This window comes from Alligator mississippiensis, chromosome 1, assembly GCF_030867095.1.
Source record: "Alligator mississippiensis isolate rAllMis1 chromosome 1, rAllMis1, whole genome shotgun sequence".
Lineage (NCBI taxonomy): Eukaryota > Metazoa > Chordata > Crocodylia > Alligatoridae > Alligator > Alligator mississippiensis.
In genome coordinates, this window is record NC_081824.1 from 302,613,018 (window position 1) to 302,639,173 (window position 26,156).

General features: G+C 42.2%; 1 protein-coding gene across 4 annotated transcripts in view; it reads left to right on the top strand.

Moving 5' to 3' along the window:
* EFHC2 (EF-hand domain containing 2) overlaps positions 1-25,768 on the top strand; it is a 95,742-nt gene extending 69,974 nt beyond the window's left edge. For all 4 annotated transcript variants that reach the window (XM_019487225.2, XM_006267114.4, XM_059720788.1 and 1 more), the window contains 4 exons: positions 10,903-11,100; positions 14,310-14,402; positions 21,415-21,520; positions 25,076-25,768. In XM_019487225.2, the coding sequence (XP_019342770.1) occupies positions 10,903-11,100; positions 14,310-14,402; positions 21,415-21,520; positions 25,076-25,171 (493 nt within the window). In that variant the 3' untranslated portion in view covers positions 25,172-25,768. The remainder of the gene's footprint in view (positions 1-10,902; positions 11,101-14,309; positions 14,403-21,414; positions 21,521-25,075) is intronic.
* Positions 25,769-26,156: the final 388 nt, after the last annotated feature.

The following is a 26,156-nucleotide window of genomic DNA, read 5'->3' on the forward strand; positions in this document are numbered from 1 at the left end:
TCAGCCATCTCCAGTTGGGTCCCAGGTGCCAGCCCTGAGCAGGCTTATCTGCCTGGGTCCTTCTACCTGCCTGACTAGCAGGTATTCTAGCGTTCCCTATTTAAAAACTGCAACATCTCTGATAGAAAAATCACAAATTCACTCTTTATAATACCCCAAAATCCATGTTCTTCCACAATTAGAACAAAAGGCCACTAATATATATATATAGATACAGATCTCTCTCTCTATATATATATCTATATATCTATATTGTTTTGATCTGAATTGCCATTGCATAAGGGCTCAGATGAGGACATTTCAAAACATAGCATCTTCTGTAACTTGTGTCTGTGCTGCCTTCCAGACTGTCACTGTTTTCAGAATAGGAAGGGGGAAAGGGAGTGGAGGGAGTTTGATCTGGGGGGGTTTCAACCCCCTCTGGAGGGTGGGCAGGTGTATTGGACATCCCCCTGAGGTGGGGGAGCTACAATTCATTCACCCCACCCTCCAGCACTGGCTGAAGAACCCCTAGAATAAGCTCTCTGTGCTCCCTTTCTCCCCCTCCCATTCTGAAAACAGTTTGGGCTAGGAGGGAGCAGGGGTTATTGCTAGGGGAAACCAGCTACAGGCTCTCAGCCAGTAGCTAGATTTCCCTCCCCCCTGGAACCAACAGTGAACTTCTGTTTGGTCCAGGGGACTGTTGTAACTCAAAACGCTTCCTGCAAAGTGTTCTCAGTTACACTGGGGAGCTGCACTTCTGTCAGCACCCTTGGTTCTGTGGACAAGAAGTTAGCCTGTTGTTGGGACTGAAGACCCTTTGAGGTATAGGACAAAGAGGGCATGTCTATACAAGATGCTTACTGTGCATTAGCCTAATAACACTGTGCAGTAGAGTGTCACAGCAAAAACCATGCTAATAGCTTACTGCGGGGTGTTATTAGGCAAATGCGCAGTAAGTGTCACTAAATAGCTGTGAGCCAGTGCTATTGTGCAGTAACTTGAGGTGCTGTACATTTAGTTAGTACTTTATTAAGGAAGTACTAAACTAAATGTGCAGTATCTAAGGCACATTAATGAATATGTAGATGTGCCCAGAGAATAGGAAGTCTTTGAAAGATGGGAATATGGTAGCTAAGACAAATAGTGGTTATAGCATGAATGAGGATTGCAGCAGAAACTGTGTTAATAGTAATCTGAATCTTGGTAATGATCCAGATATGGTAATGGGCAACTTTATAAGCAAAGCATTCTTGGAGGGGAAAAAAATTAAGTTTACAATGTAGACAAACTCCCAGGCTTCTGGCTTTGAGGATAAAGTGAAGGTCTTAGTAATATGTAAATATAGACAAAACAGTATGGAACAGGGGAGGTTTTATCTAGGAGGACTTCAGTTTTGACACATTTGGTTATAGTATATGATGATGTAAAAGTAAGCTGTTGCACTTGGGACAGGTGGGTAGATGGGAGATGCATAGATGCACCATTGTGTGACATTCATGTAAGAAAGTAGAGAGGTGGAACCTACTGTTGAAATATCTCAGAATATATAGAAGAACAAAAAAGGAACAAGAACAGATCCTTGTAACCCATCAAAGTGGAAGAATCAATGAGTACAGAAACCCACCTTCAGACATGAAAATATGTGCAGCTAGTGAGATAAGATTCTCTAGAAGACAGTGCTGCTGGCATTTTTTGTCCAAGTTACCTATAGATAAATTGGAGATTTTATTAAGATCTAGGAGGTGTTTGTCTACAAGATGTTAAAATATTAAGTACATTGAGATAGGTAGGCATTGTTGCTTCGGTAAGAAAATTAAGTTGGTATAGTCGTTGAAAAACCCTGTATTATTTGAGAAAAAGTTTGGCTTCATGGGCATAGGATTTCTTGAATTAGGTAACTTGATCATGAATTATTGTGAACCAAATTATGAACCAATCATCTGACCAACTTTACTCTGTCACTCAGTGATAACAGGCCTAACTCTCAAGCACTTACTTTACGAACTTGGTAAGGCAGGCTTTTAGAAAGTCTGGCTGTGCTTACATATAGTTGGGAAAAGTTTTATTTTAGCAGGTGCCCTTGGTTACACATCTGCTTACTCTGTATTCTTTCAAACTTAAATTCTAGACAGTTCTGAACAGCAAAAATACAGTTTTGTAGAGTGCTGTTCTGACCAAGGTGGAAAGTGAGATTCAGTGTAGCTAATCTGAAAACAGTCTTTTGTCAGTGAAGATGCAATAGCCTTAGTCCTAGTGAGACCCATTCATGAAAGAGGATCTACGTAGCAGTAGATCTGACATCACAGGCACAACCCCTCCTGTCTCCTAGGTGCAGTGGGCTGCAGTGGAGCTCAGCTCTGCCTAAAAGCATGTGTGCCACCTACATCTGGCATTTCATGCCCTCTTGTCAGGGGAATCCCATTAATTCTTTCAAGAAGTGTCAACATCAGTGTGCGGGCCGGGGGCGAGCTGGGCTGGTCTTTGTGCACGCGGGCTGTGGCCAGCAGCCCGGGCACGCGGGGCCGGAGAAGACCGGGGTGCGAACTAGAATTAGTCAAGGACGCTTAGTGGTTGATTCAAAGATTGTTTACTTACACCAGTGGTGGTAGTGGTGCAGGCAGGAAAACTTGCTTGAGTTACAGTTGCAGATAGAAAAGAAGAGAGGCGGACTAGAGTTCCTCCCCATGAACATTCTTCTAGCCCATCCGGTTGGAGGCTCTAAACCGCGAGCCCGTCAGACCAACCGGAGAAAGTACGTACGGTAAAGAGCTCTGAATCTACTCACACGAAGGTTGTTAGGCTCCGTGGATCCTTTTTGCGCGCAGGGAAGAAGGATACGTCGGGATTGCGCTCGGTGACAGGGAGAGGCTAGAGGCTGATCAGACCTCTGTTACCTGCTTGAAATGCGTTGGGTCCGTGAGGATCCGCAGCGCTTAGAGATCTTCACACAGCGTGAAGCCTCCTCCTCCTGGTGTTCGTGGAGTCCTCCAACTTGGGCGGAAACCACACAAGCTTTTTATACAGCTAGCAAGCCAATCACTAGCCGCCACGTGTGCATAATTTAGAACTAGCCAATGGTGGGGCACAAATTTGAATACGAATGGCGGGAACTCCTTGCAACGAGCATTTCTGTGCTGCAAAGAAAGCTACAAAACGGCGGGAACTTCTTTTGCACCCGGGGTTCTCCTCTGCAGCGGAAAACTCCACTGTGCAAAGAAGCTGTAATTTGGCGGGAAATAATTCAGTGGTGCCGAAGCACACACAAAACAAAAATCACAACTTTGGGTTGTGACCATCAGCAAGAGCAGGATTTGCACCTAGGTAACATTGGATGTTTGTGCTTTCCTGTGGTGGTCAATCTTATTCATAGTATGCATTAATTATTATTTTATTCATGTTTGTACTATGCTTTATAAACAGGAGAGCAAGCAGTTTGAAATATCATAACAATGATCTTTTATTGCCTATTGCAATATTTGAATTACTATAGAACTGCACAGAAATATTTCTGAGAATGAGGGCAACAACTGGTGGGTTTTGTTTCGTTTTTTTGTCAAAGCCTACAGAAAACCTCTGTTTCCACAAGTCAAAGAGGATTTTTCCTTCCTTTCTTCCCCCTCCCCACCTCCCGAAGGAACACACTTATTTTTTATTTTCTTATTTTCTTCTCTAGTAAATTAGTATTTTTACTCTTTCTTGGCAGTTCATCGATTATAGGCAATTAAAAATACACGTTTTTAGTATAGGCAACACCTGCATGAGCTGTAAGGGACACTTACATTTGCACCCCAGTATGACAGTCTCTTTGGCTTGTCTTGGAATGAGACCAAAGATTCACTATGTCATGCAAAGTTTGCAATTCAAATATATTCCAGTCTGCCTATATAATTTTCCTCAAGTTACACTTAGAAGATCCATGCTCAAATGTGATGCAATGAAGCAGAACTATAATTATAGCAATTATAGCATTCAGTTATACTATTTACAAAACCCAAATCACACCACATAGAAACCAGGAAATAAGTAAATGGCATATACAGAAATTATCTGACAAGATATGATTGAAAAGCTATTGAAAATATTTGTTAAAGAAGGAAAATAGATACATTGAATGGAATTTGTAAACACCCATATCTTACACAGTCTGATCTTGGCTTCTGCTCATCAGAAGCAGACTGACAAGGCCATTTCCTGTGAGAAACAAAAGAGAAACCATGTGGGTTTAGTAAAGATAGTGCTCTTTCATCCATCTTAGAATTACAGAAAAATAAGGCAGGAAATGTCCAGCCCCATCTCATCTAAGTGCTTGTCTAACCTGCTCTTAGAAACTTTCCATGATGGAGACCCTAGCCTAGGTAATCTACTCCAGTACTTAATTAAGTTGTTTAGAAAGTTCTTTCTAATCAACCTAAATTTCCCTTGTTGCAGTTTAAGATTGTTATTCCTTATCTTTTTCTGTCCCCTGTGGCCACAGAAAACAGTCTAATACCATCCTCCTTTGTAATCAGCCTTCAGGTATTTGAACACTGTTATCAAATCCCTCCATCAATCTTCTCTTCTCCAGAACAAGTAATCTTAGTTCTTGTGTTCTTTGCTTGTTAGTCATATTTCCTAGACCTTTAATCACGTGTTACTCTGTGCTGGACCCTTTCCAGTTTATCTGTATCTTTCTTGAAGTGTGATGCCCAGAACTAGACACAGTATTTCAGGTGAGTGCTCACCAGTGTTGAATAGAGAAAGACTCATGTCCTATCATTTGCCTGTAACACTCCTGTTACTATGTCCCAGTATGGTATGAACTTCGCAATAGCACATGGTTGACCTGTATTCAACTTGCTGTCCCCAAGTCCTTTTCTGTAGTGCTGCAGCTTAGTTAGTCCCCCCCCACACACACTTTTCCTACACTTATTTTTCCCATTGTAAGTGAAATACTTTTTTCTTGTCCTTACTTAATTTCATCAGATTAATTTTGTCTCCAATTTATCAAGGTCCTTTTGAGTCTTAATCCTGCCATCCAAAATGTCTGCTACCCCAATATTTTGAAAGTTTTCTTGATCAGTTAATTGCAATTTTTTTCCCTTTCCCCTCCAAAATAATTTTGCAAGTTTTTTGATTCCTGATAGAATTGAAAAAAATAAAAAGAAAAGAAAATTAGGTTTCTAGGAAGCCCCTTACATGCCAAAAAAGAAAATAATTGTAGCTGAAGAAATCTTTGGTGCGTTGACTCTGAGTTGAGGAAAAATACATAGACAGATTAGTTAGATCCTAATTCTTAAAGATCTATGTATGGATAGAAAGTTATGCATATAAATAGATATGCTGAAGTCAAGAGGACTATACACATATGTGCTTAAGTCTTTGAAGGGTACAGGTTTTACATTGCAAGCCTCATCGTGTGCTCTGTGGGCACATCTACATGTGCATATTAATGCGACACCATAGACTCTGGTGCACATTGTGCCAGAGTTTATTGCTCCCAGGCACCGTGTTTACATGTGTGCCTGGGACCGCAGCAAGTTGAGCTGGGTCAGAGCAGTCCCAGCTGGCAGGGGGCCGAGAGGGCCAGCTGCCAGCCTAGGGCTGCTCTGCTCTGGCTCAACGTTGTGCTGAGGGGCTGGCTGGAGCACAAGGGTACTCCAGCGCAGGGCTAGCCGGCAGGCAACCCTTGCACTGAAGTACCCTTGTGCCCCAGCCAGCCGGGTCAACATCTACACATGTGCTGCTGCACATGAAAAATTTCTGCAGCAGAATAGTACTTGTACAGGTACTATCCTGCTGCAGAGTTTATTTGTTTCCTGCAGCCTAATAGGGCCACATGTGTAGATGCTGAGATGTTTACTGTGGAGATAATTAGGCAGTTCTGAAGTAAATGTCTCATGTAGCAGACATTTGTCAGAAGTAAATGTCTCATGTGCCTCGTTATGTGGATAATGAGCAGCAGAAGGAGTTTCAATTTTGAATGGGTTCCCTGTGTCCTATTAAAATCAAATGATAAGGGAAATTACAATATTTCCTTATGGACACTTACTTAGATTCAAACGCTAAGTTTGTATGTTTCTGAAAATAAGATTTATCTAGACCTCTGTAACTTGTTGTCTTCTCACATTCATCTCCAGTCAATGTAAATAAGGGCATTTCTGGTTCTGTAGCACAACCAATCCAACTTTAACTCTGTTTGACCCAGGGTCAAAGTTGGGGCTTACTTGTATTGCTACAGGCTCATGCAGATGTAACACTTACAGCCTAACAGCTGCTGTATCCTTTTGAAGCCACATTTCTCCAAACCTTTTCTGTTTTACTTAATCTAAGTCCTGCCTAAAGTGCATCAACTCAAAGTAGATGATGTACTGTGTTCAGTATCCTTCGGTGAATTGCTCTGACAATTTACATATATTTCATATTTTGGTTTAACATTTTTATTTGGGCAAAGCTGAATAAAAAACCCCAACAAAACAAAAGACTTGATTTTCTGGTGGTCTTGTTTCTGTGCGAGAAGTGCTACTGTACAACTAATAATGTCCTTATTTGACTGCCAGCAAATTGGGAGCATTGGGGCAAAGCCCTGTGCATCACTGACAATTTCCTCCAAATGTGTATGTAGAGGTCAGTGTCCTGTATTAAGGACATTTCAGCTGAATCCAACTGAACTCCAACTGTCTCAAATGATTAGGATGAAGTTTCTTAGCACTGTGATATATTGAAAAAAGATGGAAGTGTTATAGGCAGTTAATCTAATTTTGGCTATGCTGTATACATCTTTTTAAATTATTTTGATTTTTGCTTTTAAAACAAATCCTATTAAGTGTAATTGCAATCTGTTTAGCCATTTACCAAGAAGTTTTATAAAAATCTGCATTAGTAACAGGTCTGTGTCTCAGGTCAGTTCTGTCTCTGAAGGCTGGGAAAGCTGTTTCCTGCAGTTCTTTGCATACCTCTCTGCTTCCTTGGTGATGTTTTTATTTTCTTATTCTTTGTATTGTGGTAGCACCAAAGCGCATTCAAAGCTTTTTAAACGTCAGAGATGATACAGTCTCTACCTCAAAGACCAGGAAGGCTTAAAACATTTTTTAAAAAGTTGTTGTGATCATTCTGAATTTACACTTGCGTATGTTAAGACCTATGTCCTGTCAGTTGGGGTATCCCTTTGTAAAGACCTCTGCTATCAGGGAGGCAGGAATTCACTTCCAAATCACTCTCACACAGTTATTTGTAACAAATAACAAAATTTTATTGGCAGCAGTCAGCTTGATCAGCTACTAACTAAGTGCCAGCCTTGCTCTATGAGGACCAAATGAGGAGCATTCATTCCCTTCTCTTTAGGCTCTGCCTGATTTTTATGGACAATGCAACACAGGTCCATGGGACCCACATGTTCAGGCTGTCCATGAGGACTGCCCTACAACTCAGAGGTGATTCTTCATCAGCTGGATGGGCACCAGTCAACTGATGTTCTCAATGAGCTTATTGCTTCAGAGTTTATTGCTCCTGGGCACGTGTTCAAACAGTGCCTGGGGGAGGGGAGGGTCAGCCTGTCAGCCCAGGCCTGCTGCTCCCCCCAGCTGTGGAGGGGACTGTGGAGGGGCTGGCTGGGGCACAAGGGTGCTTCAACATGGGGCTAGCCAGTAGGCAGGCCCCACACTGAAGCACCCTCATGCCCCAGCCAGCCAGAGCAGCGTCTACATGTGCACTGCTGCAGAATATTTTGCTCTGCAGCAGGATAGTATTTGTAAATACAAGTATTAATTATACTGTATTTGTATACAAATACTGTCCTGCTGCAGAAAAGATCAATTTACTCTGGCGTGATAGGGGCACATGTGCAAACATTGAGATGTTTACTGTGCAACTAATTAGTCAACTTAGCAGTAAGCATCTTGTGTAGACGTACCCACAGTGTCCCTCTTTCTTCCCAGGAGAGCTCACATTGGGAAATCAGGGTAGAATTTGCTGCCACCTCTCGGTCTGAATTCTTTTTGCTCATCTTCTGCCAGCCAAAGCTGCTAGGATAGGGCTACCTTTGACTTCACTGATACTGTTCTGTGAAGTGTTCTGTGAGGGGTGGTAGCTCTTGCTGAAGTTACAAAACCTGCCAAGTTTCAAGGAGATAGGTGGAGGGGTTTCTGGGAAACTGCACCTCAAACTGCTGACAAGCAGAACTCATGACATGGGTGACACTGTGTGTGTGTTAAGACACAGGGGGGTGAAAACTGCAGGGATGCTAGCCCCTTCTGGGTGTGTCCAGACATGCAAACGTGTGCTTGCAGCAGCTCAAATAGAAGCAGTGCGAATTTGAGCCGGGGCTTTTTGCCTCAGCGCATGTACTCGGACGTGCACTTTGTTGTGGAGCAAATTGTGCCACTTGGGGCAAAATAACCCTGCCTAGCTCCTTCCGGATCTGCAACCAGGGGGAGCTAGAGCCTGGGACCAGCACCTGTGCTGTCCCCAGCAGTATAAAAAGCTGTCCTGTCCTGGCCCCAGCAGTACAAAAACCTGCCCTGTCCTGGCCCCAGCAGTACAAAAACCTGCCCTAGCCAGCAGCTCTGGGTTACTTGACCTCAGGAGCTTCATTGTTTCATTTTAATCGTGGAAAAAAATCTATATAATAGTGGTATTTCATTTTAATCACAGAAACGTTTTGCGTTACCTTTTTTAATCCAAAAATTGGGGATTTTGAAAAATCAGAGATAACCAGGATCCCTGGTTATTAGCAATATTTATGCCTGGTACCTGTCACTGATAAACAGGTTGTATTAACATTGCAGTTGGTGGTGTCAATGTATTATGCGCAACCATGCCCAAATTAGTTTTAATCTAGCTAGTTCAGGTAGCAGTCAGTGAATATGCTTGTGTCCCAGTGAATCCTGGGGCACAAGTAGACTTATGTAGACTAACTACCATGAAGACCCTGCTGCCAGATCTTCAATGCTATTGGTTACCAAGGTACCTAGAATGAAACAAAAGTCTTTCCTCTCTCCTGTTGCCTAAGAAAAGGTGTTCCGGCCAGCTATTGACTCCAAACAACATGTATGTATCAATCAGGAATACTATTTCACTTCTTTATAGGAGACTCTCATAACAGACAGCACTACAAGAAAAGACAGTGGATTAGACATGTTTTTGTATATCATTGAGAGTAACATCCTATAACCTAGGCCAGAGAATTTCATCCAGATTTTTCTGTATTTCATTCTATAACTTGTATTTAACTAAAGTAAATCTTCTAGAAAGGCATCCAGTCTTGATTTAAAGACTTCACAAGACAGAAAATGAACTATTTTGGCAGTTGTTAATCATCACCACTTTTAAACATGTATGCTTAATTTTTCACTTGAACTTGCAGCTACTGGTTCTTGTCATGTCTTTCTCTGCTAGGTTTAAGAACTCTTTGGTACCTGGTATTCTCTCCCGGTGAACCTATATGTACACAGTAATAAAGCTAACTGTTGATTTTCTTTTAATTAACTAAACAAATTAATCTCTTCAGGAGCTAAAAAGGCATTTTGTCTTGTCCTCAAATGATACTTTGTGGTACTCTTGTCTATCCTTTCCACTTTGGAAAGGAGCTCTCCTCAGGAGGCTGCAGACAGCAGGGAAATGAGGAGGGGGCTGGAAACAGCCCTGGAGACATTCCCCTGCTGTTCCCTGCTCTCCCAAGGCTGGAGACAAGCAGGGGAAGAAGCAGGGGGCTAGAGACAGCCCGGAAGACATTCCCCTGCTGTCTCCAACCCCCTGCTTCTTCCCTTGCTCCCCCAAGGCTGGAGACAAGCAGGGGAAAGAGCAGGTGGCTGGAGATGGCCCCAGAGGCATTCCCCTGCTGTCCCCTGCCCTCCCAAGGCTGGAGACAAGCAGGGGAAGAAGCAGGAGGCTGGAGCCAGTAGGGGGATGTCTCCAGGGCTGTCTCCAGCCCTCTGCTTCTTCCCCTGCTTGTCTCCAGCCTCGAGGGAGAAGGGGAAGGAGCAGAGGGCTGGAGCCAGCAGGGGGATGTCTCCAGGGCTGTCTCCAGCCCCCTGCTCCCACTCCTGCTTGTCTCCAGCCTCAGGAGAGCAGGGGACAGCAGGGGAATGCCTCCAGGGCTGTCTCCATCCCCTTGCTTGTTCCCCTGCTGTCTCTGTCCTCCTGAGGTCCCCTCCCCCCTCCTCAGCACCCCAACCCCCTGCTTACCTGACAAAAACTGGGTCCGGGTTCCTGCAGCTTGCACTGCTGCCTGCCCAGCATGGGCAGGCAGCATGCTTCAGAAGCGGGAAAAGGGCCAATCATAGAGATGCTCTGGCAGTGTGCCACAGTGTCTCTGGAAGACTGAGCCTCCGGTTGCTTCAGGGCATGGTCTGGGACCATGCCCTGACTTGGTTTTTTCCCCCTGGGTTTTGGTCTAATTTTCTCCCCATGCTGCAAACTTGCAGCGTGGGGAACATTTTTTCATTCCTGCATTTGCCTCTTGGCCTACCTCAAAGCGGTTTGAGATGGGGCAAGAGGCACGTGCCTGCTCATTTGGACATGCCTGCTGAGGCCACAAAGGAAGCTCTGAATCAATTCAGAAAGCATAAAGCTTCCAGCAATTCAATTTGGATTCATAGATACGGCCTCCGAATCATCTGAATCATCTCCAAATCCGAATTGTGATCCAAAGCTTTGCACAGCCCTACTGCTTAGGTTTATTTTAATGTATATATAACAATAACTTTGTGTTTAGGTCTTTACAGAAAGGTAAGACAAGAAAGCGCCATTACTTAAAGAGTTTACAATTGGGTAATTTCCAAAATGCTTTCTTGCATAATGTTGAATTCCATGTTAAAATATATGGACTTTATGCCAGCATTTTATGTTGAGTATACTACTGTATCTAATCTCTCAGAACTCAAATTACGCTTAAGATTGATACTGGCTTTTCAATTGGGTTTTTTTTGGTTTTTTTGCAAACAGAAATCTGATGGTGAATATCACCAATGGGAAATTGTCAGAACATGAAATTATGACTATCGGGCGTTACTACAGCGTGCGAGATGAGGCTGAAATGGACGTCAACTTCCTTCTCGCGGTAGTTCAAGAACAGCTGAAGAAAAATACCTTTGAGAATTTTCGACAACTCTTTGCCACCTTTGTGTACAATGACTGCAAAAAGTAAGTTTTCTATATTTGTTCCAAGCTAATAATTGACACACACAGCCTTTCTTTCTTAACTGGTTTACAGTTTGGAAAACATCCACTGGAAAGCCTTTCTCTCAGCAATTTACATTGGTGCATTCAGCAGCTTGAAATTTGGTCCCTGATATGAGCCTCTCAGCATTTGAGGATAGATGGGAACAGAAAAGCAATCCTGTTTCCTTTTTTTAATTTTTAATTTGTTTATGGATTTTTACTATTCCTTCTATATGGAATTGACTATGAAATAATTAAATTCCTGGCCAACTCACTGTGAAACAACTATTTTTCCTCCTCCATTAAAAAATAAAGCATAGCACCCTTTCCCCCCCCCCCCCCCAAGATTTGTAGTTAATTTAAAATTGCCACTTTTATATTGCTTTTTCTTTTTAGTTTTATGATATAATGTGTTTAGTATTAAAATCTGTAAATATATTACCTCTATTAAACACCTCTATTGGCCTCATAGACCAATACCTCTATTAGACAGTGGTAGGAAATTATGTGCAAAGTGTTGACATTTTGGCTATTTAGTACAAGAGAGGTTTTATGAAATCTGATTTTCATTTTCACCCTTAAGTTTCCACAAGCTTTATAGTATTTCCTTATTCAAAAATTAATGTAACAAAATATAAACTTTCTTGTCATGGGCAATCCAGGATTTTGTGAAGGGGGAAGAGCAGCAACAAGAGCTGCAGGGGTGGTGGCATCCCCACTCCTAGTTTCCCTCTACACCCTGCTGGGCAGTACATGCTGTAGTAGCTGCAGCCAAGGACAGTTTTAAATTCCTCAATCAAATAAGAATCCATGCTATGGGGCACCTCCCCTACCCTCCTATTCCTTGCCTCCACCACCTGCACTGCCATAATTCTTGCTGTCCCTGGCTGACCAAAGGGCAGGGGGAGCTCTAGAGCCAGTCCTGCCCCCTTCAACCAGGCAGTACAGGCAGTTCTTGACTTATGACCGTTCGAAGTCCGATGATCTGCAGTGCCGATGTTTGTAAATTGACACCCAGGGTTTGAAGTTCTGACCCACGTTTCAACTTTACAATGCTGGATGCCAGAGACAGGTCTGTCAGTGGAAAGGGAAGAAGAGAAGGGCCATGGGGGAGCAGATCAGGGCCCCTGTGGTGAAGGAGGGGCTGGGGCTGGGGCAAGCACTACCAAGCCAGGGCTGCACCGGGTTCTGCAACCAGGGGCTATGGGCAGCGGTAGAAGCTGTGACTCATCTGGCTGCTTACCTGGATGCCCCCACTGGGGGAGAGGCAGATAGGGGCAGGTGGCTGCAGGAGAAGCTGCAGCTTGTCCGGCTGCTTCCCCGGCTGCCCCCATAGGAGCGAGGCAGGCAGAGCCGGGCGAATCTTGGGAGAAGTCGCAGCCATCCAGCTCTGCCTGCCTTGCCCTGGCGGAAGAGCCAGGGGAGCAGCCAGGTGGCTGCAGCTTCTCCCAAGGCTCATCTATCTGCTCCCCCAGCTATTTTCCCACAGCATGGTCTGAAAGGGGGATGTGAGCATGCTACTGCATCCCACTCTGGGTCTTCCCTGTCTTTCCCTTATTGTTAAATAGGTGGCTACAATGGCAGAGCAGTTGAGACATATCATTTTGTCTCCAGAAACTTGAGTTTAAGCTGAGCTCCCAGACACAAGCCAAAAGTTTCCCATCTTAAGCCAGCCATGCATGGGTACCTGGTTGTTTGGACTGTGGAGTCAAAGATGTCTGAACATGGTGCTAGTTACATCTTTCTTGTGTAGCATTGGCTACAGAAACTGGTGTGCTTTAATCATGCTAGGCCAAGGGTGGGCAAAATATGACCCATAGGCTGGATCTGGCCTGTGCGGCAGGTCTTTGTCCGGTCCATGGCAGGTTCCTCAGTCCCCTGGCCCAGGCACAGTTGAACTATGGCACATCCTGCCACCTTCTGGGCATGCATTGGGGCTGGGGCAACTTTCTAGGCAGCCCAGGTGGCAGTCAGCTCCTTCTGGCTGCTACCACCACCACCAGCCCCAGCCCCATGCCCCAGCCAGAAGAAGCCACTGCCACCCACAATGGCTAGAAAGGCAGTCTAGCCGTGGAGCTGCCCCAGCTGTGCTGCATGCCCAGGGGCAGCAGGATGTGCCATGGGCGGGCGGCCTGGGGTGGGCTGGGTCAGGGCTGTGTCCAGGTTCTGGCTGACCCGCTGTAGCAGAGGTGAGTCCAGAGTGGGTGTGGGGCGCACTGAGGCTGTGCACTACTGGCAGTGGCAGGTAGGCTCTGCGGGGCACGCAGGCTCTGGGCTGTTGAAGGGTGGGGAATTACTGGCTCAGGGGGGCATGTACAGGGCTCTCATGCACACCCCACTATACCCACAAACCCTGCCCCGCAAACCCCACAACCACACTCTCCCCCACACACAATCACATACCCCACACACACTGTACCCACCCACACCCTTCCCCACAAACCTCACATGTACCCCCACACACCCATGTGCCTCTGGGGGGAGCCCCACTCACTGCTACATGCACACACCCCACCACGTGCACACCCACACCCCCCCACACACCTCACATTCACCTCCTACACACTTCTCAAACATCCTCCCCCTCCACACATCCCACAAACGCGATACCCACCCACACCCCCCATACACATCTACCCACATACATACCCACCCCTCCATACCCCCCGACTCCTCCATGCTCCCTTACAATATACAAGAGTAAGACTTTATTTGGAACTATTATGCAATCACCTCCATATACACCACACAAACACACACAAATCAGGACAAAAATGTTTTTTTAAATAAAATGAAAATATGCTATTGTCAGTATTTGATTTTTAATATACAAAATGTTTCTTTTTTTCCATTTCCAAGATGGCAAACCCCCTTCCCAAAAGAAGTACATCTGGGGGCAAAGGGAGGGACTTCTGGTGGCAAAGTTCAGGGGTTAGGGGTGGGACTTCTGATCCCAATATGGTGACCGGGGGGTGGGGTAGGGCATCTGCCAAGAGGTGATGCTACCCATGTCACCCTCGACAGGTCTCCAAAACTTATTAAGCAGCCCTCCAGCTGAAATAAGTGCCCGCCCCATGCTAGGTGAATGGAGTGCTAGGCCCAGAAGGACCTCTCCTTCTGACTTTTGATATATAGGGATAGAGATGGAAAGTATAAAAAGCACTTTTTCATGTCTCTGTATTTGTGTGCAGATGTGGATTACTGCCTCATGATGAATGCAGAACAATTTGTAAATCCTTCAGATTGCCAGTGGCTGATGATCTTCTGAGAGCTTTACTGACCATGTAAGTCACAGCCAGATAAAATGGCATGTGTGTGATTAAATCACTTGCTTTGTAGTATAATCTGAATTCAGTGATATGTGAGTATTTAACATAAAATATATGTTTCCTAAGAATTTGATCTGTTTATACAATTTTGCATGTGCTGAAGCAATGATTCCTTTCTACGTGCAAGTTTTGGTTCTCATAGGCAACTATCTTTATTATGAGTTTTACAATATGGTCCCTGGTTGCTTCTTTTTGCCTAGATAAAATTAAGAGAATTATTTTGGGGATATGGAGAATTCTTCTTATCATGTAAATCACAGTAGTGGTTCTTATTTCTTGTTGGTATTAGATGTTTTCAGGCTTGCGTGACTAGATTTTAGCAGGAATTTCAATACATGCTCCAAGATTTATCATTCATGTAATGTATAATGTTTCTTTTCAAATAGGAAGTGGAAACCAGTTTGACAAAGGTGAAACAAAGTTTAACTGTATTCAAATATTTCTTGCCCACGCCCTAGCCCTCTATACTTCACTGAGTTTACAGGACATTGCTTGGGGGAAGAAACCTCTTAAGTCAGTCTTTATTGGCAAGACTGCTGTAAGAAACCTAAGGCACTATAACCATCCCTGTGGCCCTGTTCCTCTATGGTCCACAAACATTCAGGGAGTTTCCAGTGGTAGCCAGATGGATGATTTTGGTAATTGCTGGCTATTTATCACTTCTGACAGTTGGGTCACAAGCCCTAGTCAAAATACATGCAATAAGAAGAGGGGAAGAAGCTTTTCTTCATATAATAACTAATACTGATGAAAAGCAGGAAAGTTTTGACCTAGCCTGCTACATGCACAGAGCTATATTTAGAGCTTTAGAGCTTTAAATATATGTATATATTTAGGGCTTTAGAGCTATATTTGTTGTTTTATCATGGAAAGCCTTGAGAAAAGATTTTCTCTTAAAAGAGGGAATGCAGGCATTTAAAAAAATCACCCATATCCTTTAATTGATGATGATGATTAAAATTATACACAAATTTAGAAGATAAGGTGGGACATTTAATATCAAATAGAAGATCATTTCAACCTAAAAGTCTTTCTTATGTGATAAGAAATTGTCTCATAACTAAAGTTATTCACTCACAAATATTTATTAAACTGAAAGATCTTGATGTATACAGTGCGTTCTTACATTCCAGATAAGAGGAAAGTATTTAAATCCTTAAAAGCTTGTACAGTTATTATAGGAGTTTTGTTTAATAAGGATTTGACCTTTGTTTAATTGAGGTACATAGTCAGGAAGAGATGTCCTTCACTGGATTTAATAGGAATTAATTTCCATTTTATGGAGAACCCTTGGATTATAGGAGTGCTTGGAAGAAATTTAATATCTATGGTTTCACATTCCACATGGAGGATGGAATACCATGAAACATCTAAACATCTAATGAAAAGCAGTCTTACTTCCGGTGAGGTCCACAGTTCAGTCCAAAGCAAAACTTCTTATCTCTTCACATAAGTCACTTCACCTAACTTTTGTGATGAGGAAGAATTTGATTTTGTTTCTACTGATACTTAATCCCAAGCAATCATTAGAGATTTCAGCCATGCATTTCTGAATGCATTAAATATATTGAGGAGGAAAATCATGCAATACAAGGTGTTGGAATAGCTCCAGGAAAACCGGAGCTATAGCTAATGCATTAGCTGGACTCCCTTCAGCTATAAAGTGATCTTTGGCCATATGATTGAATAAAAGTTGTATAATTTGAAACTATATATACGCATATCTTACGTGTATATCTTTCCTGAGGTTAAGCAAGAAATAACTTTCTCACAGTACTTAACAATTTTACTTTTCCATTTAAAAAGTAATACCCTTAAAATATTTATCATATAACATGTATATATCATGTCATATGTCCATGACATGGGGAGTAAAGACATTGGGCAAAATCCTGGCACCATGGAAGTAGGGATGTGAATGACTAAACAATTAACCGTTTAGCTGGTAAGTGCAGTGATAATTACTGGTTATCCTTTAGCTTGGGGCTGGTGTAGTCTGGCAGGGAAGTGGGGAAGGAAAACCATGTGGTGCTCCAGCAGGAATCAGAAGGCAGCAGGGTAGGCAGGAAGGAGTGAGGAGGAGAAGAGGGGGAGTTGAGAGGGTCAAATGGGACTAGTACCCATAGCATAAGAGGACAATAGCCAGCAGCCTAATAACTCACCAGTTAAGCAATTAGCTGCTCATTTACAGGTGGTCCCTCCCTCCCAGTGCAGGGCTTCACCTGGGCTGTGTTGTCTGCCTGGGCTGGCCTCCTCTCCCCCTCTCCACACACAAAGGACTCTGGGAGCCAAAAGTGACTCTCAGCAGCAGCTGTGCCCCAACCCACTGTGTTATCCACTAATTGTTTAACCAGTATAATTAGAGGAGACTAAACAAATATTTTTAAAACAATATTTACATTCTACATGAAAGTAGATAATTTCACTATGGGCTTCAGTGGGCCCATGTTTTTAACCATGATTTCTGTCCTAAGAAGCATGCAGTTGAAGCAAAGAGAGAGCAAATCTTGGTTAATGCTATGAAGTTGCAGAGAAATGAAAGTGCTTGAGGAAATCCTCAGAGCGTCTGGCTGGTACAAGTGTTTGTTTGTTTTTAATCATAGGGCAAAGGTAGTTTTTTTTAGCCATTATGTATTAAGAGATGTAGAAGATAAGCATTTTGTTTCTGCCAGCAAAGCAAAGCATTTGTTATAACATTTTTTTAAATTTATGCAAACATCGCAAAACCAACTATAGTTTGTTCAATAAACAAAGGCAATTAAAGTGCTTTAACCACAAAATATAGCATTTTTAAATGATTGAATTCTTCTGCTTAAATTATTTATTTGCTGAGTACCTAAAAATGTCCTAAGAGGTGATTGAAAAGGTCCATTCCCTACAAGCTAAATGGAAAACTGGCAGATGAGAAAAAAGGAAGGAGGTGGCTAGAGGGAATGAAGATAAAGTTCACAAATAGAAAATCATGAGTTAGTTTATTTATACTGCACACATTTCATAGGTTTCTGAAAAATTTTGTTGTTGTTATGCTAATTAATCTTTATGCATATATCTTGGTGGTTCCTCGGCCTTACTGATGTGTGTTGGTTGTGTTGGAGCTAGAGGCTTGGGAGTTCTGACTTAAGCCTTTGTCTCTCAGAAATGTCCTCATTTTGCTTGGGTTCTGTGGGCCACATTTACACATGTAAGCACATAGATTCATAGATTCATAGATTGTAGAGTCGGAAGGGACCACAATGGATCATTGTGGCTGACCCCCTGCCCCTGGCAGGAAAGAGGACCGAGGTCAGATGACCCCAGCCAGGTGACTATCTAGCCTCCTCTTGAAGACCTCCAAGCTAGGAGATAGCACCACCTCTCTTGGAAGCCCATTCCAGATCCTGGCCACCCTTACTATGAAAAATTTCTTCCTAATATTTAACCTAAATCCACTCTCAATTAGTTTACACCTGTTATTCCTAGTCACTCCCTGGGGCACCTTAGTAAACAGCGCTTCCCCTATTCCCTGTTGACCTCCCCTAATAAATGTATAGGCGGCCACAAGATCTCCCCTCAGCCGTCTCTTGTGAAGACTGAAGAGATTCAGCTCTCTCAACCTCCTCCCGTAGGATCTATCATGAAGGCCACTAATCATGTGAGTGGCCCTCCTCTGGACCCTCTCCAGGTTCCCCGCGTCCCTCTTGAAGTGTGGCATCCAAAACTGGACACAGTGCTCCAAATGTGGCCTGACCACTGCTGCATAGAGGGGGAGCATCACCTTCTTTGATCTATTAGTCATGCACCTGGTAGTGCATGACGAGGTGCGATTGGCCTTGTTGATGGCCTTGTTACACTGCCCGCTCATGTTCATCTTGGAGTCAGTTATGACTCCAAGATCCCTGTCTGCCTCCGAGCTGCTGAGAAGGACACTCCCCAACCTATAGGTGTTCTGGGGGTTCCTCCTTCCCAGGTGGAGTACCTTACATTTATCTTTATTAAATTGCATCCTATTTCTCTCTGCCCATTAATCCAACCTGTCCAGGTCGGCCTGAATCTGCTCCCTGCCCTCTGGTGTACTAACTTTGCTCCATAACTTGGTATCATCAGCGAACTTGGAGAGGGTGCTCTCCATGCCCTCGTCCAAATCGCTGATGAAGATATTAAATATCGGTCCAAGGACCGAACCCTGCGGGATCCCCACTGTCTACCTCCCTCCAGGCCGAGAAGGAACCATCCACCACCACTCTCTGGGTGCGGTCCCTAAGCCAGTTGGCCACCCACCTGACCGTGTAGGCATTCACTCCGCAGTCTGCTAGCTTCCCAATGAGGATAGGGTACGAAACTGTGTCGAAGGCCTTCCTAAAGTCCAGGAAGATGACATCAGCCTCGGCTCCCGTGTCCAGGCAGTGTGTGACCTGGTCATAGTAGGCTACAAGGTTTGTCAGGCAGGATTTACCTGTGACAAACCCACACTGGTTTCCCCTCAGCATCGTTTCCCCTGCTGGGCCTGCACAAATGTGTTCTTTGATTAGTTTCTCTAGCATTTTCCCAGGAATAGAGGTAAGACTGCCTGGTCTAAAGTTACCCAGCTCATCCCTTCTCCCTTTCTTGAATATGGGCACCATGTTGGTCCTTCTCCAGTCTTCGGGGACCTGGCTGGAGCACCATGAGTGCTTGAACAGCTGTGCCAGCGGCTCAACTATGACACTGACCAATTCTTTCAGCAGCCGTGGATGGAGGTATTCCACAGCATTCCAAGTACAAATTTGGACATCTCTTTTCATATAAAGCATTGTTTCCAAGATATTGTTACGTAGCTGTCTAAACCTGCATTAAATAGTCTAACGTTTGGCATCCCGGTTTGAAAATTTCAGATGTAGTTAATGGAATGACTTAAGAAAGTGTATTCCTAGTTGCTCATTTGTTTGCTCAGCCAGCTACACAGGCTTATAAGACTTCAGTGGGTATCCTCTGGTGACTTCATCAGGCATTGGATTGTATCTATATGGCTAAATGGAAATGGACTAGTGTTAGGTTTAAGTAATTAAATTATTTCCCTTGTTTGCGGGGGTGTGTGTGTTTGAATATATTATACGTATAACTGTTAACTTGTACAACTTCAGTGTTTATGCTTTGGATTATGTTTTCACTTTCCACAGGCCAGCAAAGACAAAGCTATATACTGAGGACATACAAATGTTAAAACTTCCTATTTTAGGAAGTTGTAAGATGTGAATATAATGTTAGACTGTAATTGTTTTCCCAAAGGATTTGTACACACCCTAAGTTGTTACATTAAAAATTCTGTTAAATGGAATATGAAATTCAAATTGTATATGACACATACTTCTCAGTAATGCATATGCAACCCAAGTGTAATGTTAGTCATCCTCTCTGGTGAGTATGTGTTTTGCTTCTTCATTAAAAAAAAAAAAGGAGGCGGGAGAGGCAGAATAATAGCTTCCTCAGATGTTGCATATAGTCTTCAAAAGCAGACACCTTATTGAAATGATATTTTGGATGTTTGGGCCAACGCTCAGAAGGAATGAAATGATAATATGACACATTTCCAGTGTAGTATCTCAAGTTTCTTATCAACTTTCATCTGGTATGAAGAGTGGCAGCCATGTTGTTGGTCTGGCTTGAGTCCAGTCTCTAGCATGACTCCGTCTACTTGATACTGCTGCTTATTACTAAGTTCTCTTTTTATTGCTACCAGAATATTTTAGTTTTATCTTATCTTTACTTATCAGAGGTTTGTGCCCTAGGCAAAACCCTGGCAGAGGGGTAGGGGATGTCAGTTTACCTGTCCTAGGGACACAAAGCTCTGCTTCTGCTGCCAAAACACATCTGCCCACCCTTGGCTCTTGCTGCTTAGTGTCTCTGCACCTGGCTGCTGCTACAGCAGGGTCAGGGGGCTGCTGCCGGTGCTGCAGAGTGGACTTCCCAAGTTGTCAGTCTAGTGCTCCCTCTAAATAGGTAGCTACCTACCTAGGGCTAATGCCCCACTCACCCAACCCTAGTTAAACTAGTATTACTAGTACTCAGCCCCCCCTTTTGTTTAATAAGATTTAGTGAATTTTACTTTCAGTATTGCATTTATTTTGGCAGTTTTTCATTATTATTTGTGTAGCTTGCCTAAGATACCTGAATAGTTTATTTTTTACCAGAAAATCCTTACTAGCTGCATGAGTGTCAAGACTATGGTTTTATACCATCTTGTTTGTTGAATAAGCATAAGCTATTTTCCCGAAATAATTATTCAGTGGGGAAGGCATTATCCCACTTCCCCATCGCATGCTGAATCCTGATGTGCTCTTCACAGCAGACGATTAAAGGCAATGAGTAAAGAATTTATTACAAGTTGGAGGGCAGAAAGCATTATGGTCTTGTTGAGCAAGGAATTTAAACATGTGATGAACTTTCAAGCACTTGAATAGTCCCACTGAAGTCAATATAGCTACTTAGATGCCTGATGCACTTGTGTTTAAGTGCCTTGCTGAATTGGGACCTTTGTCTGATGCTGCATCACTCAAAGCAATGGGTGGAGGATGGGACCCTATATATCTGATCCCATGAGGTTTATCAGCTGAAACCACCACTTCTAAGTGCATTTTTCACGCCATAAGCAAATGGCAGGTCTTAGGTCTCAGTTTGTAGGGCACTTATGTCCATAGAATAGGATATCCTGTTGACTAAACAGCAAGAAGGTACTTAACCTATAAAATCTGGAGTAGTACTGTAAAATAGATACTAAACTACAAGAGCTGTGATTTTTATGCCTGATCAAGTATATGCAAAGAAATGTTTGGGGAATGCAAAAGTACCCACCACTTAGTGATTGCTTTTCTAAGTGGGTGTTCATAGCATTTCTTCTTTTAATGAAGGGATTATAAAACAAAGTAACAAAATAAACCAGAGCATCTGTATTTAATTAAAAAAAATACTTTCATCCATTGAATCAACCTATGTATAAATATTCTGCTTCTAGGTTTGAAGACTGCAAGGAGCAAGTAGATTATAAGAAGTTGGTGGATGGGCTGAATTGGAGAGAGAATCCAATTACTGTTTTCCAGACAATAAGGAGTCCTCCAAAGGTAAAGTTATTACAGTTAAAACAAAAATGAACAGTAGAAAAAAATGCCATATGAATGCTTACCCTGATGAAGTTCAGCTAGTACCTATGGACATCACTGCTTTGCCCAACAAAGAATAAGCTTGATCTTTGTAGATCTTGATTATATGTTTTGAACAATTTGCTTCTGCAGAAAACCGATGCAGGGCAGGCAAACTCCTACAACCCTTTTGTGCACAGTGGTGGATGTTACATCATTTAAAGTTTTCTGTAGAAAGATAAGGGAAGGGAAATGGGAGTGCTCCTTACTGCACATGGGTGTGACTACTGACCCTCACACTTTTTGCTGCACAGAACTTATATTTAGAGGTCAAAAGAATTATACATTCTCCAGACCCCGTGAAACTGCAGAACATAACAACGGGTTTCTGTTGCGCTCTGGAAATTAGCCCATAATGCCCCAGTTCCTTGGAAGACACATAGTGGGAGTAGCATTGAGAAATCAACTTATCTGTCTCTGTCAGACCAGTTCTTAGAATAAATAAAAATGCCATTTCAACAAACCACAGAGATAAATCTGACCTTTCTGTCTCATGCTGGTGCTATAGTGGAATATTTTAAAATAGAATTGTGCATATTCCCATTAAATTCATTTAAAAAATGTCATACCAAATAAATCCAAGACCTCTTAGCCCGCACAGAGCATTACTCTTTTGACCTAATCCTTGCCTGCTGTTTCAATTCAGTCTCTTCTGTTTTTGCTAATCTAGGAAACATATTGTTAGCTGCTTTTTCAGTTCAGCAGCTGATAATTTTCATCGGTGGTCTGCAAGTGCTGTGTGGTCAACCTCACTTCCATCTTACTTGGCTTTACTGCTTGCTGTCTTATGCAGTATAAACCACATAAACTCCTGCTGCTCAATTGCTATGTTTTCCTTGGTGGATTTCTCATGAACTTCTTAATTTGGAAGAAAATTCTTGCCAGTATATGTATGAACAGGGTTCTGCACATATTATATACAGCCTCCACATTGTACCAGATATGTGTTCTGTGTTTCTATGGTGTTGCTTTTCAAACACTGTTAATAGGGATTTATCACTGCAGATACTGCCACAATCTGTGTTCTGGTAGCTCTGTGAAACCTAAAAGGTTAATAAGCACCTGTGATGTGCAGCCAAAGAGATAGGTACAGTCTGTGTGTCCCAGTGTACCTACAGTCAAAGAGGATGAGCCACATACAAAAAGTGAGGGTAAGAAAAGTGGACAAGTGTAAGCATGCGTGCTGCAAGAGTTAGCATCATGTTTCTTGTTTTTTTCCCCAGATCTCCCTTGGCTTTTGTGGCCTGTCTGCCCCTCCATTTAGTCATTAAGTACTGACTAATTTCTTGTGGGTGATATAGCAGAAGTGGAGCCAACTGAAAAGGCAAGGCAGTGTGCATGGTTTGTTGGTCTAACAAGGCAGTCAGTAGCTGTACTTATGCTTGTTGCTTGCCTCACTATCAGACAGAAATGTCTATAGGCAACAAGGCAATAACAATGGTTAAGGTAAAAAATCTGCCAAAGTATAGGTGGTCTGCTGATTTAGTGTGGTTAAAGCATGTAGGCTTCAACAGGCCTCCTAAATGGAGTGACCTGGCTAACATTATGTCCAGCTGCCTTCAGTTCCCCAGGCTGAATGACCAAGTAGCCATTCACAGATGTGTCAACTGAGAACAGCCTAGGTGCAGGTCCAGAGTGAGGTTCAGCCTTATATCTCTGAATATGTAGCAACAAGTCTTAACCATTTGGTTGCTATATCCCAGAAGAAATGAAGGTGATTGTAAAGCAAGTAGATCAAGATTGGCCTCCGTAGTGGAGCAAAGGCAGTGATCAACTTAATGAAATACACAGGAGAGCTGCTGTAGGAACTCACTTTCAAAAGGTGAGCCTGGGAACAAAAATTCAGAAGCTGGCTGGACAATAAGAACCAAGGACTGAACACAGATACTGACTCTGTAGCTCACTATAATCTGCCTGATTCCTGCTAATCTTTCTTCACTCCACAGGTGAGAATAACCCTCTTCCATTTTGAAAGGTTTTGATCTTCCACTGTTGTCTGCTAGCTACTCCTAGGAATATCTGTCTTCTCCAATTTCACAGCCCTGCAGACAGAGTGTTTTTAGTCCTTGCTGCTTTTTCCTCAGACATGAAGAAGAATGCATTGCTTCTCTGTTACCAGACAGAAGAGGTGTATAGGCATCAAGGAGTCTATCCCAACCATATTGCCTCTAACATACTTCCTAGACCAGTGGTTTTCAACCTTTTCTCATTTGTGAGCCCCTTTGGAAATTTCAAATGGAGGTGCAGACCCCTTTGAATTCTAAGTGTGGGTAGACATAGACATCGTGTGGGTAGACATAGACATAGTGACCACAGGTTGAAAACCATTGTCCTAGACCATCAACTAGACAACAATACTCCAACATTATTATGTAGAGTTATCCCAAAAAGTTATAACAAATATGTTAGTGGGCTATGAACTATGTTAATAAACTGTGTCTAAACTGAATAATGTCCACAGAGCTATAATAAATAGTACTGAAGATATTGTAGATGTATTGTAGATACTGTAGATTTTTAATGAAAAATCCATAAGAAACAGGAAAGACCAATTGAAGCAGGGAATTTGAAACCTTCTATTAAATCATTAAAATTTACAATCAAATATTTATTCCAGCAGTGACTTAACATCCATTTTGAGGAATATTTCTAGAATGTTAGATGATTATATTTGACAAAATAAAATTTCAGTGACTGAGTCTTCAGAGTTCTGATTTTGCAACTTACATTTTTTCTTCCTTCTGTCTATCCTCTTAAAGATGACAAGGCCTACAAATTAAGTCTTATTCTAAGTCTTTTTTAGTTTCAAAGTAAGTCTTAACACCTATGGATGTGTCCAATGCCTGCTCTGACATGTTCTAATTAGCATGCATCGGAGCAGACTCAATCGATTAATCAGCACTCTCCAGCAACCTCAGCATCTCATGTATTCAGCATCCCTGCACTTCAAAATGGTGGTGGGGGTCCTTTAACTAAAGTTTATCAAACAAATTTTAGTTAAGGCATTCCTACCATGATGTTGCAGCATAGCACACTAAATACATGAGATGCTGTGGGTGCTTTAATTAGAGTGGCTCCTAAGAGCTGCTGTAATTAAAGTGCTTCCATCTCTTCCTTTCCCCAGAGCATAAAGGTATAAAGTATAAAGATGCCCCTACCCACCCTATAAAAGCTTATAGGGTGAGCTTATAAAAGATATCAATTAAAGAAAAAATAAAGCTTATAAAATATATCAATTAAAGAAAAAATATTTTTACTTTTTTGCAAAGTAAAGGTGATAGACTTTAAAGATTCTGCAGCATTCAGCATTAATCAATGTGTATATACAATAGCAATTGCTTTAAACATTTCTGTTTTTTTCACAAGTGATGTTTGTGTGTTAGGGAAGCAACTTGCTAAACACTGCTTTGTAAAATTCTAATTATTTTTGTTTTCAGTAGGCAGTTCTTAGCTTTTCTTCTTGTTTATCAATTTTAGTATGAAGATGACTGGAGTGGACAGCCACAATTCCTTCCAGTGAAAAAGATCAAATACTTACCCCTAATAGAGGATATGTTTGGCACTGAAGAATAACTGGTTTATGCAAGTCATTTTTTCTGGATTAGTGTTGCAACGTCATGAAGCTTACTTGGACAGATACTGAAAACTTTCCTTAAAAAATAAAGAATCACAGATATAGATGACACTGAATTATATTTCTTATTCCAGTGTAGAGGTATAGTTTATATTTTTTAGCTCTTTTAAAATCTGAAGTCCTGTTCTATAGGTATGTGTGCATGCTTAAACTACATGTATCCATTAAAATGATTTTCATATTTGGTTCTATGTAGAATGTACAAGTACTAACAAATCTTACAATGTTAATGAATTGTAGCAAATTCTGACTGGCTCCAAACCATCCAACAAGAAGATTTTTATGATGATTACTGGTAATGTCATGTCACAATACTTTGGCACAACAATTACGTTAATTTTTTCTTGCTTTGCGCTTACTTTGTATCACTTCCTCCATCATCCTTTAATGCTTCTGAAGTGTTTATGTCAGAGGCAGTTAGTTTATTCAGGAAATAATAGCAGGGTTGGTTATACTACAGCATAAAATTGTTCTGGTATCAGAGATAATTATAGCCTACAAGTATAGAAATAAATCTCTTACATGCATGGTACAAAGCTCTCGGATCTTAATTTTTGCTGTATGTGTGGCCTAAATTAATAGATTCACAAAAAAAAAAAAGAGCTGATGGTTTCAATCTAGGCTTAGTCCTCACTCTAATGTAATATTTTCCCTATTGAAACTAGTTGATGTTGTACCCGTTGCTCAAGTGTAACGATTGATAGAGTGCCTGTGAATATTTTGCATGTATATAACATTGAACAAGTTTAAAACCTTATTTAGACATCCATTCTCATCAAGAGTTGGGAAGCTGAGGGAGAGAGGTAAAGTATTATGTTGAAGGCACCACAGTGTATGAATAGAAACAGTCATTAACGGTCATTAGCCTGAAATGGTCTTCCAGGATTTTGAGGCCATTACTCCTTGTTTTCTCCAAGGGTGCCC